The sequence below is a fragment of the Labrus bergylta genome, chromosome 4 (genome assembly GCF_963930695.1).
Source record: "Labrus bergylta chromosome 4, fLabBer1.1, whole genome shotgun sequence".
NCBI classification, from domain to species: Eukaryota; Metazoa; Chordata; class Actinopteri; order Labriformes; family Labridae; genus Labrus; species Labrus bergylta.
Window position 1 is genome coordinate 29,041,927 of NC_089198.1, and position 13,388 is coordinate 29,055,314.

General features: G+C 38.1%; 2 protein-coding genes across 2 annotated transcripts; one reads left to right on the top strand and one right to left on the bottom strand.

The window, feature by feature from the left end:
• Window positions 1-699: 699 nt before the first annotated feature.
• On the top strand, window positions 700-6,013 carry cib3 (calcium and integrin binding family member 3). The gene is made up of 6 exons (XM_020659986.2): window positions 700-972; window positions 1,449-1,483; window positions 3,027-3,138; window positions 3,622-3,769; window positions 5,474-5,669; window positions 5,834-6,013. Exons 1-6 carry the CDS (start codon window positions 922-924, stop codon window positions 5,853-5,855), a joined length of 564 nt encoding a protein of 187 aa, XP_020515642.1. The 5' UTR covers window positions 700-921; the 3' UTR covers window positions 5,856-6,013.
• A 407-nt stretch (window positions 6,014-6,420) lies between these two features.
• On the bottom strand, window positions 6,421-13,102 carry LOC109980880 (ras-related protein Rab-8A). The gene is made up of 8 exons (XM_020629433.2): window positions 12,921-13,102; window positions 12,358-12,418; window positions 10,272-10,332; window positions 10,103-10,180; window positions 9,900-9,989; window positions 9,743-9,808; window positions 9,608-9,658; window positions 6,421-9,354 (listed from the first exon to the last, which is right to left on the bottom strand). Exons 1-8 carry the CDS (start codon window positions 13,042-13,044, stop codon window positions 9,265-9,267), a joined length of 621 nt encoding a protein of 206 aa, XP_020485089.1. The 5' UTR covers window positions 13,045-13,102; the 3' UTR covers window positions 6,421-9,264.
• Between the last annotated feature and the right edge of the window lie 286 nt (window positions 13,103-13,388).

Consider the following 13,388-nt stretch of genomic DNA (forward strand, 5'->3'; position numbering starts at 1 on the left):
CAATTATTTTAGAAAAATTAAATAAGAAAAATTACAGGGTTTTTTGTGTGTAGAATTTGCACATAACAAAAGTATGGCATAAACATAGAAGATATTCTGCAGAAATCACTTTGGACTAATGGTTGTAGATTCCTGATAAAAGCTCATATAACAACGTGACACTGTAAAAATCAAGGACTATTTGTGAGCCCTCATTAGAGGTGATACAGATCAAAGTGTAGAGTAACTTTCAAACAAAGTTTAATGAAAGTTAATTTAAATATCTCATTAAATTCAGTTTAATACTCATTTCATAAACATACAAACCAAATATGAAGGTAAGCCAGTGAGACTCTTTAAGACCTGTACAAACACTTTTTATATGCAAAGTATTTTTTTTGAATTCCCTGCTTTAGTTGAATGACTTTGCAAGTATGATTAAAATGCAAATAAAAACATTTTCTACTTTTCAGTTTTAGGTCAGATATATAATACCTGATCTGAGACTGACAGGTTAAATCTACTCGTTGGATAAATATCTAATAGTTATGTGCTCTGCTGAAACAAAACTTGTCTCCCATCAAAACGTCTATTTGCCCATGACAAAACCCTGTCTCTACAGAGTGTAACCTGAGCGGTGACCGAGGCGTTGGCCATACAGTGGCACTAAAGGGGGTTGATACCACTTGGCATGATGCTGGACGACAGCCCTTATTCATTGTCAGAGGGGCTGCTATTCACAATGGAGAAAACGATGAAATGCTGCCATTATAATGGGGACCAAAGGGCCCATGGCAGCCTGACACCCGATCCCCTCTTTGGCTCTGGCTTCCTTTTGTTCCAGTATTTCATATCTGACATATCCACACACCATAAAAAAAAAAAAAAGCACTGATGGTGGAGCAGCGATGGACGTGAGGCTTGGCGTCTGCACGCTCAGACATGGGGAATAAACAGACCATCTTTACAGCTCAGCAGCTAGACGCCTATCAGGTAGGTGTCACTCCGGTTTCTTTAGCCTCATTCTCTCTATGCTGTGCTGCTCTTATCTACACCGCGTACCAGCGAATGTAAACAAGATTAGCACGTCCTGTGGGACTGTCACTACTTTATTTTAGTGAACATAAGGGGACCGGGGTCATGAGGGGCTTTCTTTAAAGGACAGTGTTGAACTAAGTTAAAGCTTGACTGATCATATTTGTTGACTTGAATTCTTTGAGCATTGTAGTAATTTAATACTTTAAATATTCATTTTGAGAGATATGCTTTAGAGTTTGCAATCAGATCTATTCTGCTTTATTTCAGAGAGAAATGTTTGTTCTGTTTAACTGTATATGATATATATATATATATAAGATATTATTACCATTTTTAAGATTTAACAAAAAAAACACAAAGTACTTCTTAAAAATGTTTATGCATTCATATCTAAATTATAGTATAACAAAATGTATCTTTGTTTTTTGCAGGATTGTACATATTTCACAAGAAAAGAAATTCTCAGGTGAGCCAATAATTTTTTATTTTTAAATGTTAAAGCTACTGTGAGGAACTTTTCGAGTTGCGTCGACTTTGGCGCCCCCTGTGGGCAAAGTGTTTATCCCTTTACTAATCGTTTCCTGTTCATGTGTGAGTGATCATTTCTGAAACAATCGATCCTTTTGGTTATAAAATGTTAAACATGCACCTCAAACTGAATATTTGGACACATTTCAGAAAAGGCAACGTGCTGATAACCATTGTGTGTGACACATATACCCCGTGGTTGAGTTTACAGGCTAGTAAAGAACTATAAATAAAATAATCAGTCTTGTTACTGATGGTCTTGTTTGCTTTCTTAGGTCATGTTGAGGCTTCAGTATTAATTCTGGTCTGTTTTATTTGAAGCAAAAAGCTCTTCAAAGGAGCTTTAATATAACTGAAACACTCTTCAGACTGCGGTTTCAAGGCGCAAAGTTTACGTCAGTGTGATGTCTTCACCTTCAGTATGAATGTTGTAGAGGAATAATTGGGGTATGAAGTGATCCCCCTCTGAACTTTCTTCAGAGGTAGTAACAGAGCGTTACAGGGGTCAGAAGGGATCGGCAGAGCCAGCGAGGGAGCACAGCGCTGTTCGGTGTGCACATCTGACTGTGCGTGTGTATCTGCCGTGTTTCTTTCTGCTTCCTCTTCGCTGTAAGGCAATGGGAATTCACAGACTGGGACACCAAACTTACACCATTGCGATACCAATATTATGTACAAAGACGTATTGACGGCTGAGCTTAATTCCGGCGCTGATGAAAAATCGCAATCTGAAAAGGGCTTGACAGTAATATGTGATAATATGCCTGCCACATCACATTACTACTATGTAACTCTAAACCACTGTAACGACAGTCAGACAAGCAACTATTGAGAGATCTAAAGGAACTTATTTGTCCAGGAAATGATCGTCTCCACTGGGTTTTTATTGTTCACCAACACTGCATTCGAATTACTAATTTCCTCTCTCCAATAAAACACCAACAAAATATAAAAACAACATTATCCTCTGCCATGTAGAAGGTGTTTCAGAAACCCTAAGAACCACACTTTAAGGTTTTAAAATAGTTTCTACCCCAGAGTCATCGCTGCCCCCTACACTACAGTACCACCCCCCCCCCCCCACACACACACACACACACACACACACACACACACACACACACACACACACACACACACACAACACCACAGGTCTTACTTTTGTCAGTATGAGCATGATGCACAACACTTCCTGTGCAATATCATTATGTTGTTGTAACATTCATAGTGCAATAACATGCTTGTATGGTGCAATGATTCCCAGAACACTTTTGAGAAATTCTTTTAACTAGCTATTTTTTTTTCAACTATTATCAACAGACATGTTTCGACGAATTCCAGCAGTTATGTGATGAATATTACTCTTTTGTTTTAGAGAAGCACAGCAACATTCATTTTGTGCAATTTCTAATGAAAATTAAAGCATGCTATCCTTTTCCATTCATACAATAATGAAAGTTAATTTTTCAAACCTTTCCTAGGCTTTTCTACCGCTATAGGGATTTGGCACCGCAGCTCGTTCCCCTTGACTACACCAACCAACCAGATGTGACGCTACCATATGAGCTGATTGGCACCATGCCCGAGCTGAAGGTAGACCCACTGGTCCACACACCCTGCAGACCCGCTCTCTCCCTGTGTTCCCAATCCATAATTAATGGCCAACTAATCGACAGAATTCTTTGAAAGGTTATACGTTATCCGACTCCTTTAAACTTGAAGAATGCTGGCTAGTCCCTCAGGGCACACTTGTTGGAAATGGGTCAATTATATGCCTCTTTAAACAATGACAGCAAGGTAAACAGGAGTGCTAACACGGCGGCGTTCACTGACGTGACCTGAGAAAGGGAGAGTTCCTGTGGAAATGTGTTTTTATCAAATTATAACAAGGCTATAACTTAGAAATATCAGACATGAGAAATGACTGAACAAAAACACAGTAACAGAGTAAAGGAGAGCCATCAAATGTGAAGAGCAGCTCTTTATAGTTCTGTATGACTGGTCGCACTGAATTATTTACACAAGTTTAATTAGACTGTTATAACTGAAGGCCTGCCGGTGTCCCCTAATTTGCAGGACAACCCATTTCGTCAGAGGATCGCCGAGGTTTTCTCAGAGGACGGAGAGGGAAACATGACCCTGGACGACTTTCTGGACATGTTCTCAGTCCTGAGCGAGATGGCCCCGCGTGACCTCAAGGCCTACTACGCTTTCAAGATCTACGGTAAAACAACCCTCGAGTTGGTAAAAATAATATTTAAAATCCACCAAATTCTTATCTTTCCATTTAAACTTGATTTTCTTCTGACATTATTACATTTAAACCAAATTTGTTAAAACAAAGAAGCCTGAAGTATGATTATTATACCATAGAAGGAACATTTTTTTTACATTATACATTTACTATGCAAATACAAAAGTAGATACTTATTCTCAACAAACCTGCTGTGCAAGAACTCCAATAAGGGATATAGAGCATTAGACATTCAATTGTTTTAGGGTCAAACAGAAAGAATGCAGAATTTCCTATCAAAGAATCGTGTTGATCTTACTCCAATCATATTTATCTCATAAAATCCTAAAGGCCCATCAAGCATCTTTGAGAAAACTGTTTTAAGTTTGTGTTTTGGCGCTGTTAAATGTTATTATATGTTATTGTGCAACAAGAGATTGTTAACAGGCACCCTGACGTCAAAATTGGCCCAACTTTAGAGAAACTGAATAATTAATTCCCTAAAATAAAAGTTTTGCTACAACAATGTTATATTGGGAAGCTTTGTAATATGTCAATAAAAACAAAATGTGGTGATGTGAAAAACATCAAAACAGAAAAAAAAAGAAGAAAGAAAAATATTTTTTTTTATTTTTTATTACAATTGGAAATAATATACCCAATTTGAATTACATGCCAGCAGCATGTGTCAAAAAGTTTGGGACTGTCAACAAAAGACTTTAAAAGTTCTGATTTGCTAAAGAAAACACCTTGTGCAACAGGTTAATAACACGAATACGGTATGAAAAGAAGCATCCCAGAGATGCTGAGTGAATTTAGTAAAGATGGAGAGAGGCTCTGCTTTTATCAACACAACCTTAAACTCTACCATGCAAACAGAAAAGTGGATTCATTACAGATCTAGAAATGCTGCGGCCTTCTCTGGACTTCAGTTCAGGAGGAGTCAAGATTAAACATAGAGGTTTTGCAAACCGTCGTATTATGTCTTTATTCACATTTTACAAAATGTCTCAATTTATTTGGAAACTAATTACAATCCCCCAGTAAGTTGAACAGCATTAGATGAATCATGAAAACCTACTTAAACTTCAATATGGAAGCATTACATGCAAAGAGAGCACGATGAGGGGTTTGGAGCTGTAACCATGATGGATGGTGCATGGAACGGTATTAATGATTAACCAGCCCATTATGGAGGTAAAGAGCTTTTCAAAGCCGTGCTCAGGCTCGTCCTGTGCCTGGCCGCAGGACTAGGGTTGCCCCTAATTAACAGACGCTGACAGATGAAGAAGTTATATACACATCACCCTGTGGTCATGGGTCAAAGGAACTTCTCATCCATTATTCAGACCTATAGAGACGGTATACAACCCAATGTCTGGCCCCTTGTATTCAGGGGGGCTTTAATCCTTCGCTTGGAGAAACAAGACATGTTAAGGGGACTAACAGGTCAAGTCCACCCCTCAGTGCCCACAACCAACAAGCTGTAACCGAGATTAAACAGTTGGTTATAAACCACCGTATAGAAAGATGGACGACGCATCTTAACCTCCGACCATTGTACAAAAACAAAGCCAAAATATCCCCTGTGACACATTGTGGTGGGTCATTATTTGAAGCTAGAGAAAGTGCTGTAGATATCAGCTGGTGGAGTTGCAGCATTGATTACACCTTTCCTTTTGCTTCTTTTCCCAGATTTCAACAACGACGACTTCATCTGCAGGGCCGACCTGGAGAAAACCCTGAACAAACTGACCCGTAACGAGCTGACGGAGGACGAGGTGAGGATGGTGTGTGAGAAAGTGATCGATGAAGCCGACCTGGACAACGACGGGCGTCTGTCACTCGAGGACTTCCAGCACATGATTGTTCGAGCACCAGACTTCCTCAGGTAGGTCGGCAGGGAGGAGTTAAATACACATACAATACACAACAACACAATGGTTAGGTTATGCATAATGTAAGGTAATGTATTGTGGCTTTCTGTACTTTTATTTTTAATCCTGAATACAAAGAAATCAATTAAATTTGAACTTTTCTGGTTTCTATTCACAGCACCTTCCACATAAGGATCTGAAGAAAGTTAGCCAAAATGTGAAATTCTTGACTTAAAAGAGAATCTGAGGAAGAACTTTTAACACTTAAGTGTGGGAATCTTGACTTCTAGTACTTTTACCCTCCTGTGAATATATATACATTGTGCTTGTTGTGTTGTCATTTGTAATAAAATCTGCAAAATAAAAATATTCTTACCTTCATCAGGGGTCCTTAAAATTAGATTTTTAGAAAGCAGAGAAATACAAAGATTACACGTCTCTTTAACTCTGAGCATCACTGTAAATGTGCAATTTTTTGTACTGTTGCAGCAGCAACCATAACAAGCCGTCATGGTGTGACGGCAGGTTTATCATCAGTTGGACACGTCGGCTAATCAATCAAGACACGCCTCATTAGCTGTGAACATCAACAGTACATTTTTGGTTTGTATCTAAAGGGATAGAGTTACAGCGGACTATAAAAGAAACACATGGCAGAATATTCCAGCGGGTCACAGAGGCCAGAAAAGGAGAGCCATTTGTCATTGAACATAGACTCGCTGCATTGTAGGAGCACGGGGAATAAAGACACAGAATTCAGGAAAGTACATTTTATCATCTTATTTTATTAAATCAAAAGTACACATATCTACAAATTGTAGATAAATTATCATATGGGTTTAGAAAGTACAGTACACTTTAAGTAGATCTCTTTTTTTCAATGTGGTATTTACAATGTGTGTTTATTTATCTTTTTCTTCAAAATGTAATTTTTCATTCTCCCTGTGTACTTCCCAATCGATGGAATGAAAATATGGCTGTAAAAAGGGGGTGTACAGTATAATATGACACGCGATAGGAGTCTTAAGAAAGAGGATATGATTTCAAAACAAAATCAAAGAGAAGGTATCATTTCAGCCGACAAATGATACAGCGCTGAGTCCCACAAAAGTCTCCTCCCTACGTTTCTGTTCCTGACTTAAAGCTACGGCATCACTCCAACGAGACGGCGGCTCTGTCTCCACATTTCAACATCAAGACTCTTCCTACTCAACCTTTCATCACTCTAAACTTCACCCACATTGATGTAGCAGTGCCTCCTGTTAAAGACTCAGCGAATGATGCAAAACAAACAAACAAAAAACAACCCCATACATTCAACTGTACAGGACTACAAGTATGTCTGAAAACTTACTTCACACAAATATGCACAGGTCCAAGATTCACAATGCATAGCTCACCTATGACAGGACTGAGTATTAGCGGTTAAGACAAATGGCTATGGTAGTCATGAGGTCCCAAATGATTTGATATTAAAAAAAAAAAAGTGCAGGCAAGCAAAAGCTGATCCTCCATCGATATTGTGCATACAGGAGTTGGATTTTCAGACTAGCAACAAATGCAGGAACGGAACATGAGGAATGGTGGAAAAAGTCGGAGACATAAATGTTAAAAAGAGGGTGCATGGATAACACGGTTCACTATGGCTCGTGTTCTTAATAAAATACTGATTATAATTGGAGTTCAGGTGCTCATCTGTTATGTCTACTTTGCCTGCGGTGCCACCTAGCTGTCAAACTATGATCAAACACAAACGCACAGGAAAATGTACAACAGCTAACTATGGGAGAGTCTTGAGCTTACATGGAGCCAGTGTACACGGGGAAAACAATCACTTTTTAAACTACAGTTTGGCAGGGCAGTAGCATAGAAACACAGGCTTGCAAATTCTTTTTCTTTTTATATAAATATATATATTTAAGTATGACAGGGCATTTTTTTTCAGTGATCTAAAACCAGGACAGTGCTTCACAAGCAGTGAGATAGCAGAAGGAGATTAAGGTGAAGTAAAATTTAGGAGTTATGCCCGTCATCCTACAAAGACTCAATAGATTAACACTTTTTTTTTTAAACTAAGTAATTGTATTGTTGTATTGCAAAACTATCACTTGGCACAGACTACACACAAAACACGAGTTACTGGTAAAGTGCAAGGAGAGCTGCGTGGATAGCAGGAGAAGAAGAAGAAGAGGGGGGCTTACAGTGCTAGACTTGGATTTGTTGATCAGTGTAACCAGGACGTCATTTAGCTTTACTGTGAATCAGAGCTGCTTCAGAAACTTTGAGTCAAATTTTCAAACATAAATTGCCCGGTCATATTTTGATAATCACCTTTAACGTGAATCATTAAGCATAAATAATAAATGTTGTTGCCATTTCTAGATTCTCAATCGTGTGGATTTGCTTTCTTTCTTTACCTTACATGATAGGAAATTAAATGTTTTTAGGGTTTTTTTTTAACAGGTAATTTGACAAAAAGAAGCTTCAGCTTAGACATAAGAAAACTCTCTTTAAGATATTTTCTGACATTTTTAGAACAAAAAATAAATGTATTATTCTTGGGAATAAGTTTTAGACTTACTGATTATTAAATAATTACTAAATATGGCCTCGGCTCTTTTTACACTGAACTCTACTGTGGGGGATATACATGTTTGCAGCATATCTTAATATTTCTGTAAAATATAGTTTGAGCATACTTTTAATTTTGACACCTATTCACTGAGCAATTTAACATGACAATAGGTTCTTGCTGGTCTCTTAACCACACAAAGCTTCAGCAGAATCTTGTCTTCTCAACAACAGTGATATTTATTTAACAGCCGTGCTTAATCTACGCAGTCAAAAATCTGGATTGTATTTCTAGTTTTTGCATTGCCAAAGCGCCTTCCAGCAAATGCGGAAAGGTTAATCAAAGTTGGAGGCATTGTGTAATGAATGAAACAAGATGAAACGCATTGAATGATTGCTAAGGACGACAAACGTGCGAAGAACAGAGCTCACATTGAAAACCTTTCAATCTGATTCCTCTCTGATCTGGGACTGCCTCTTTGAGGGATTCTGGACAGCTCAGGTGAAAATGAAAGCATGTGCAGCTCTGTTTCATTAAAGTGCAAGCCTTTCAGTCTCTGGTTAGCATTTATAACACAAATAGGGGAAAGAGCACTCGTAAAAAATAGATATAGATATTACTTTTTGGAATTGGAATCCCATAACTTTGACATAAATTCAGCGGTTTCTCGTCCTCGGTTGTGCTACTGGCTGTGTGAAATATGAGTGTGTGGTACAAAGAGACTAACATCAGGAGTAAGAGCTTGTCTTTCTGTGAAAAGGAAGCTGTGGAGAATACGCTCCTGGCTGAGTCCTCAACCAGTCAAGCACTCTGACCAATGAAGACAACAGATCTCCTAAAAATGGAAGAGATGCACCACTGGAAGCTTTCAGAAGAAGAAGAGAGGAGGGGACCTCCTCCGCTTACTTGGAATATTATGGTTTGTGTGTGGACTGGGAGGACAGGCCGTAGATCGGTCAAAAGAGGGAAGGGGGAAGGAAGTGCTAACAGCAAGCACAGTCCATTTATGTCCAGCCAGTTGTTGAAAGCCTCAGTCCTCAGAGTAAGCTACAGCGGAAGAAGCTGGTCTTTTTCTGAGGCTCTGAGATCTTGACTCCGTGACTGGTCCCCTGCGGCGTGTTGCCCTCCTGCAAACGTGAAACATTAAAAAGGTCACCGATATGTCAGGTACAAAAAACACCTAACTGCCTGTTCTCATATGGTGGAAGAATCCTATCCACAGAATTGTAATGTACTTTGTCACATGCAGAAGCCAGCTGCTGTGGTAATGAGAAGTTTCATACTTAAAAAAGTAAGAAATTTAATGTATGAAAATGAATTATGACATTTTATTAGTTACTCAAGCTGCTAAATGTTAGATAACCAAAGATGTCTTCTTACCAATTTTGTGTCCATTTTGGATTTGATGTCTCTTGCAAGTGTCAGAAATGACTGTGAATGAAAAAAAAAAAATAGTTACACAGATGCCACACAATGTTTGAATCATCTCCTAACTCCAGCTCGAATGGCTCTTACATTCTCAACGTTGATGTTGGCCTTTGCACTGGTCTCCATGAACTTTATCCCGTACTCCAATGCAAGCTAAAAGAAAATGACATCAAGTTAAAGTCTGTTAACACGAGTTATATTCATACTTGTATTATATTTGATTATAAAAACAACAACTTCCCACCTTCTCCCCTCTGTCTTTGGACACCTGCCGCTTGTCATTGATGTCACACTTGTTGCCAAGGACCATCTTCTCAACATCAGATGATGCATGCTGGATAAAGAAAACAACAATTTAATAAAAGAACACATCTGCTATGGTGCTATTGGCTGTTTATCATAAGCTTGAACACAAGTTAATGATAGCCTATTTAAGCTGTTACACACCTCCTCTATGTTTCTTATCCAGTTCTTGATATTCTCAAAAGACTTCTCGTTGGTGATGTCGTACACAAGCATGATGCCCTGTAAAAGAAAAAAGAAATAAAAGTGTTATGGATGGAACCAAGAGCATGTAGCGTCCAAGAAAAGGGAGATTTGTTTTGATCACACCCACCATTGCTCCTCTGTAGTAGGCGGTTGTGATTGTTCGGAAGCGCTCCTGGCCAGCAGTATCCCTGAAAAACACCAGAATTGACTGTAAATTAACACTGAAGTAAAGCGTCCTGATATTTGTGCTCTTTGGCCCTCTGCTTTGGAGGTGTAGAACACCTGTTGAACAAAAAGCACTTTCCTGCGTCGTCCACTTTGCCATATTGTTTTCGAGTTGGTTTGAATTATGATCACTTTTTAGCACGGCAAGTTTGAAAACGAAAAGCCAAAGACCTTTTCGATTTCATTTGAATGATGTCATACAATATGCATACATAGAGAGTAAAAGTATAATGCAAACGGATGACTGAATATTCATTTTAAATATAGGTCAAATAATGCACCCATATTCTGAAAATTAAAACGTGTTTCTGTTACTGTATTTTCATTTTAAAATGAGCTTTTTCATTTGAATTATGATATAAATTTAGCGGGGCACTTTAATTTAGTCAAAGAATGTGCATTTTTTAAGTTGAAAACTAAAATTCAAATTAGATAAATAAGTCATTTTATTTTTGAGTCAAATAATACACCCATATTCTGAAAATTACATTTCTGTTAATGGATTTTAATTTTCAAATTAGCTTTATCATTTGAATTCTGATCACTAATCTGATACAACTTCGCTGTCACAAGGACAGATACAGGAAATCTTTCCTACCGAAAGGCCATAACTCTGTACAACAGCTCACCTCATGTGAGCAGAGAACTGTCATCATGATAATATCTGTCTCTCCATACTGTAATCTGTTCTGCACATGTTAAATTTACAAATTATAACTGCACTCATGTTCACTTAATTTGGCTGTCTACTCGCCGTTATATTGAACAGTTTCTGCTGATAATATGACTACACTCATGCACTTTAACTTATGTCAATACTGTCCATTTACGACTCTGTTTTTGCACATTTACATTCAATCTTCTATATTTAATCTTCCTATTTAAGACTAGTAATGCTTAGTTAAATCCTGGTTGTATATATTCTTCATTCTTAGTTTTGATATTTTTAGTACTTATTTACTTTGTATTTAATATTATATTGTGTTTAGATTTGCTAACATTGTGTTTTTTACTCATATTGTGTGTTGGATAACCTGCTGCTGTAACGCCACAATTTCCCAGTTTGGGATCAATAAAGTAATTCTGTTCTATTCGCTTCCATAGAACTGTCTCACTAAATGCTGATGAAAATAAATGTAACTACAGATCCCTCTTTACAGACTGTATATTGAGGAATAAGATATAAAAAAAAAACTTAAGATATTGAAGGAAGAGAAGGTATCAAGAATATCTAATTTTTTGCTGCAGACATTTACTGCAGACCCTTTATGTTTTCTATAACTGCACAGCTATTTGTCTGTAAATTGTTCTTAACCATCCTCTTTTTTTTTTTTAATTTAACCTTTAATTTACCAGGCAAGAATTGCTTGAGATCAAATGACCTCTTTTTCGAGCAAGGCCTGGCCAAAATGGCAGCAGTAAAAAAAGAAATATAAGACAAACCCAGAAAGAAAGAAAGAAAGAAAGCACAGACATGAGAAAAAGAGACAAATGCAGTCCAGAAGGTGAAGAAGAAGGAGGAGGAGGAAGAGAAGGAGGACAAGATCATGTTAAACAAAAACAAAACACAACACCACGATAAACACTAAAATAACAATTATGTGACGATGATAAAATACTATGCAGTGAAACATTTACACACTCCTAAATTAGCCATTAAAAAAAAAAAAACAACTTGTGAGCCGAGTTTTAAAATCAGTAATAGTGATGAGTTCCTGAAATTTGAGTGTTTTTTTGTAAGACTGTTCCAGAGACTTTAATGAACTCAAAGAATTTGGTGTTGCTGAGAGGTTATGAAGATTTGATGCAAAGGTCAAAGGCCATAAAACCTGTAACGTTGTCGTCCCAGGACAGAAACATAGAGAGGGATGCATTCTGCAAAGTGTTTTAAAGACTTGTGGGCAAGTGTGTGTCATCCATACATACATAAAAGCTCAACATTAATAAAACACACGTATTAAATAAAGGGGTTTTTAATTTAAACTTACCATATCTGCAACTTTATCTTCTTGCCGTCGAGCTCTATTGTCCTGATCTTGAAGTCAATGCCTTAAAGGACACAGACAGGAATCATGCATGTTAATTACATCCTTAGCTTGTTAGTTAAAGACACGCAATAACGACTCGGCTTCACGCCATGGCATATTGAAGTAACATGTACAGAAAACAACAACAACATTTATTTATTGCTTGTATTTAGTCGTGAATGGCGCGTTAAAAATCGCAAGTTTTCCGGTGTGATGCCAGCATGTAGACGGGGCCTCACGTCTGATATAACAGGGTAGACAACCCGGCATCAGCTGAACAATCAACCCCAAACACTTCAAACTAATATGTTAAGCTTAAGCAACACATTCCCAGAAGTAAGTCTTCCTTTATCGCCGCTTATTAAACATACATATTTATCAGTTTAGCTCTGAGGATAACAAGGCAAAGAGAAAACACTTCCAGCTATCAAAGTAGCACCACTAGCATTCCAGTAAGTAGACGGAGCCTTCGCGCACTGTAAACACACAGAAACATAAAAGATTCACAAGGAGCAAAACTGTACCTATAGTTGAGATAAACGTTGAATTGAAGGCGTCTTCTGAAAACCTGAACAGGACACAGGTCTTCCCGACACCAGAGTCGCCGATTAACAGTAATTTAAACAAATAGTCGTATGTCTTCGCCATACTTGATATTATTGCGGAAATCCCGCCCGGCGAAGCAGCGCTGTTAAAGCGTCGACAGGACGCCCCCTGCTGGCCCGGAATACACCTGCAGGGTTACACGTCACGGGGCCCACTGGGCGTGAACTGCAGCCTCATGACATGTTTTGAAGGAGCTACCTGCAGCAGCTGCTGTGTGACCCTTTTTTTTTTAAAAGTAAAAGTCATCTAATTGACCCACGATCATTTTAAATACTTAAGTAGGTCAAGCTTTCAAATTTTCTACTGAAGGTCTTTTCCCCCCCATTTCACTCTCTTTATTGAAATCACTTTAATTGGGAAACTTAAGGCAAAGAAGCAGAACCACT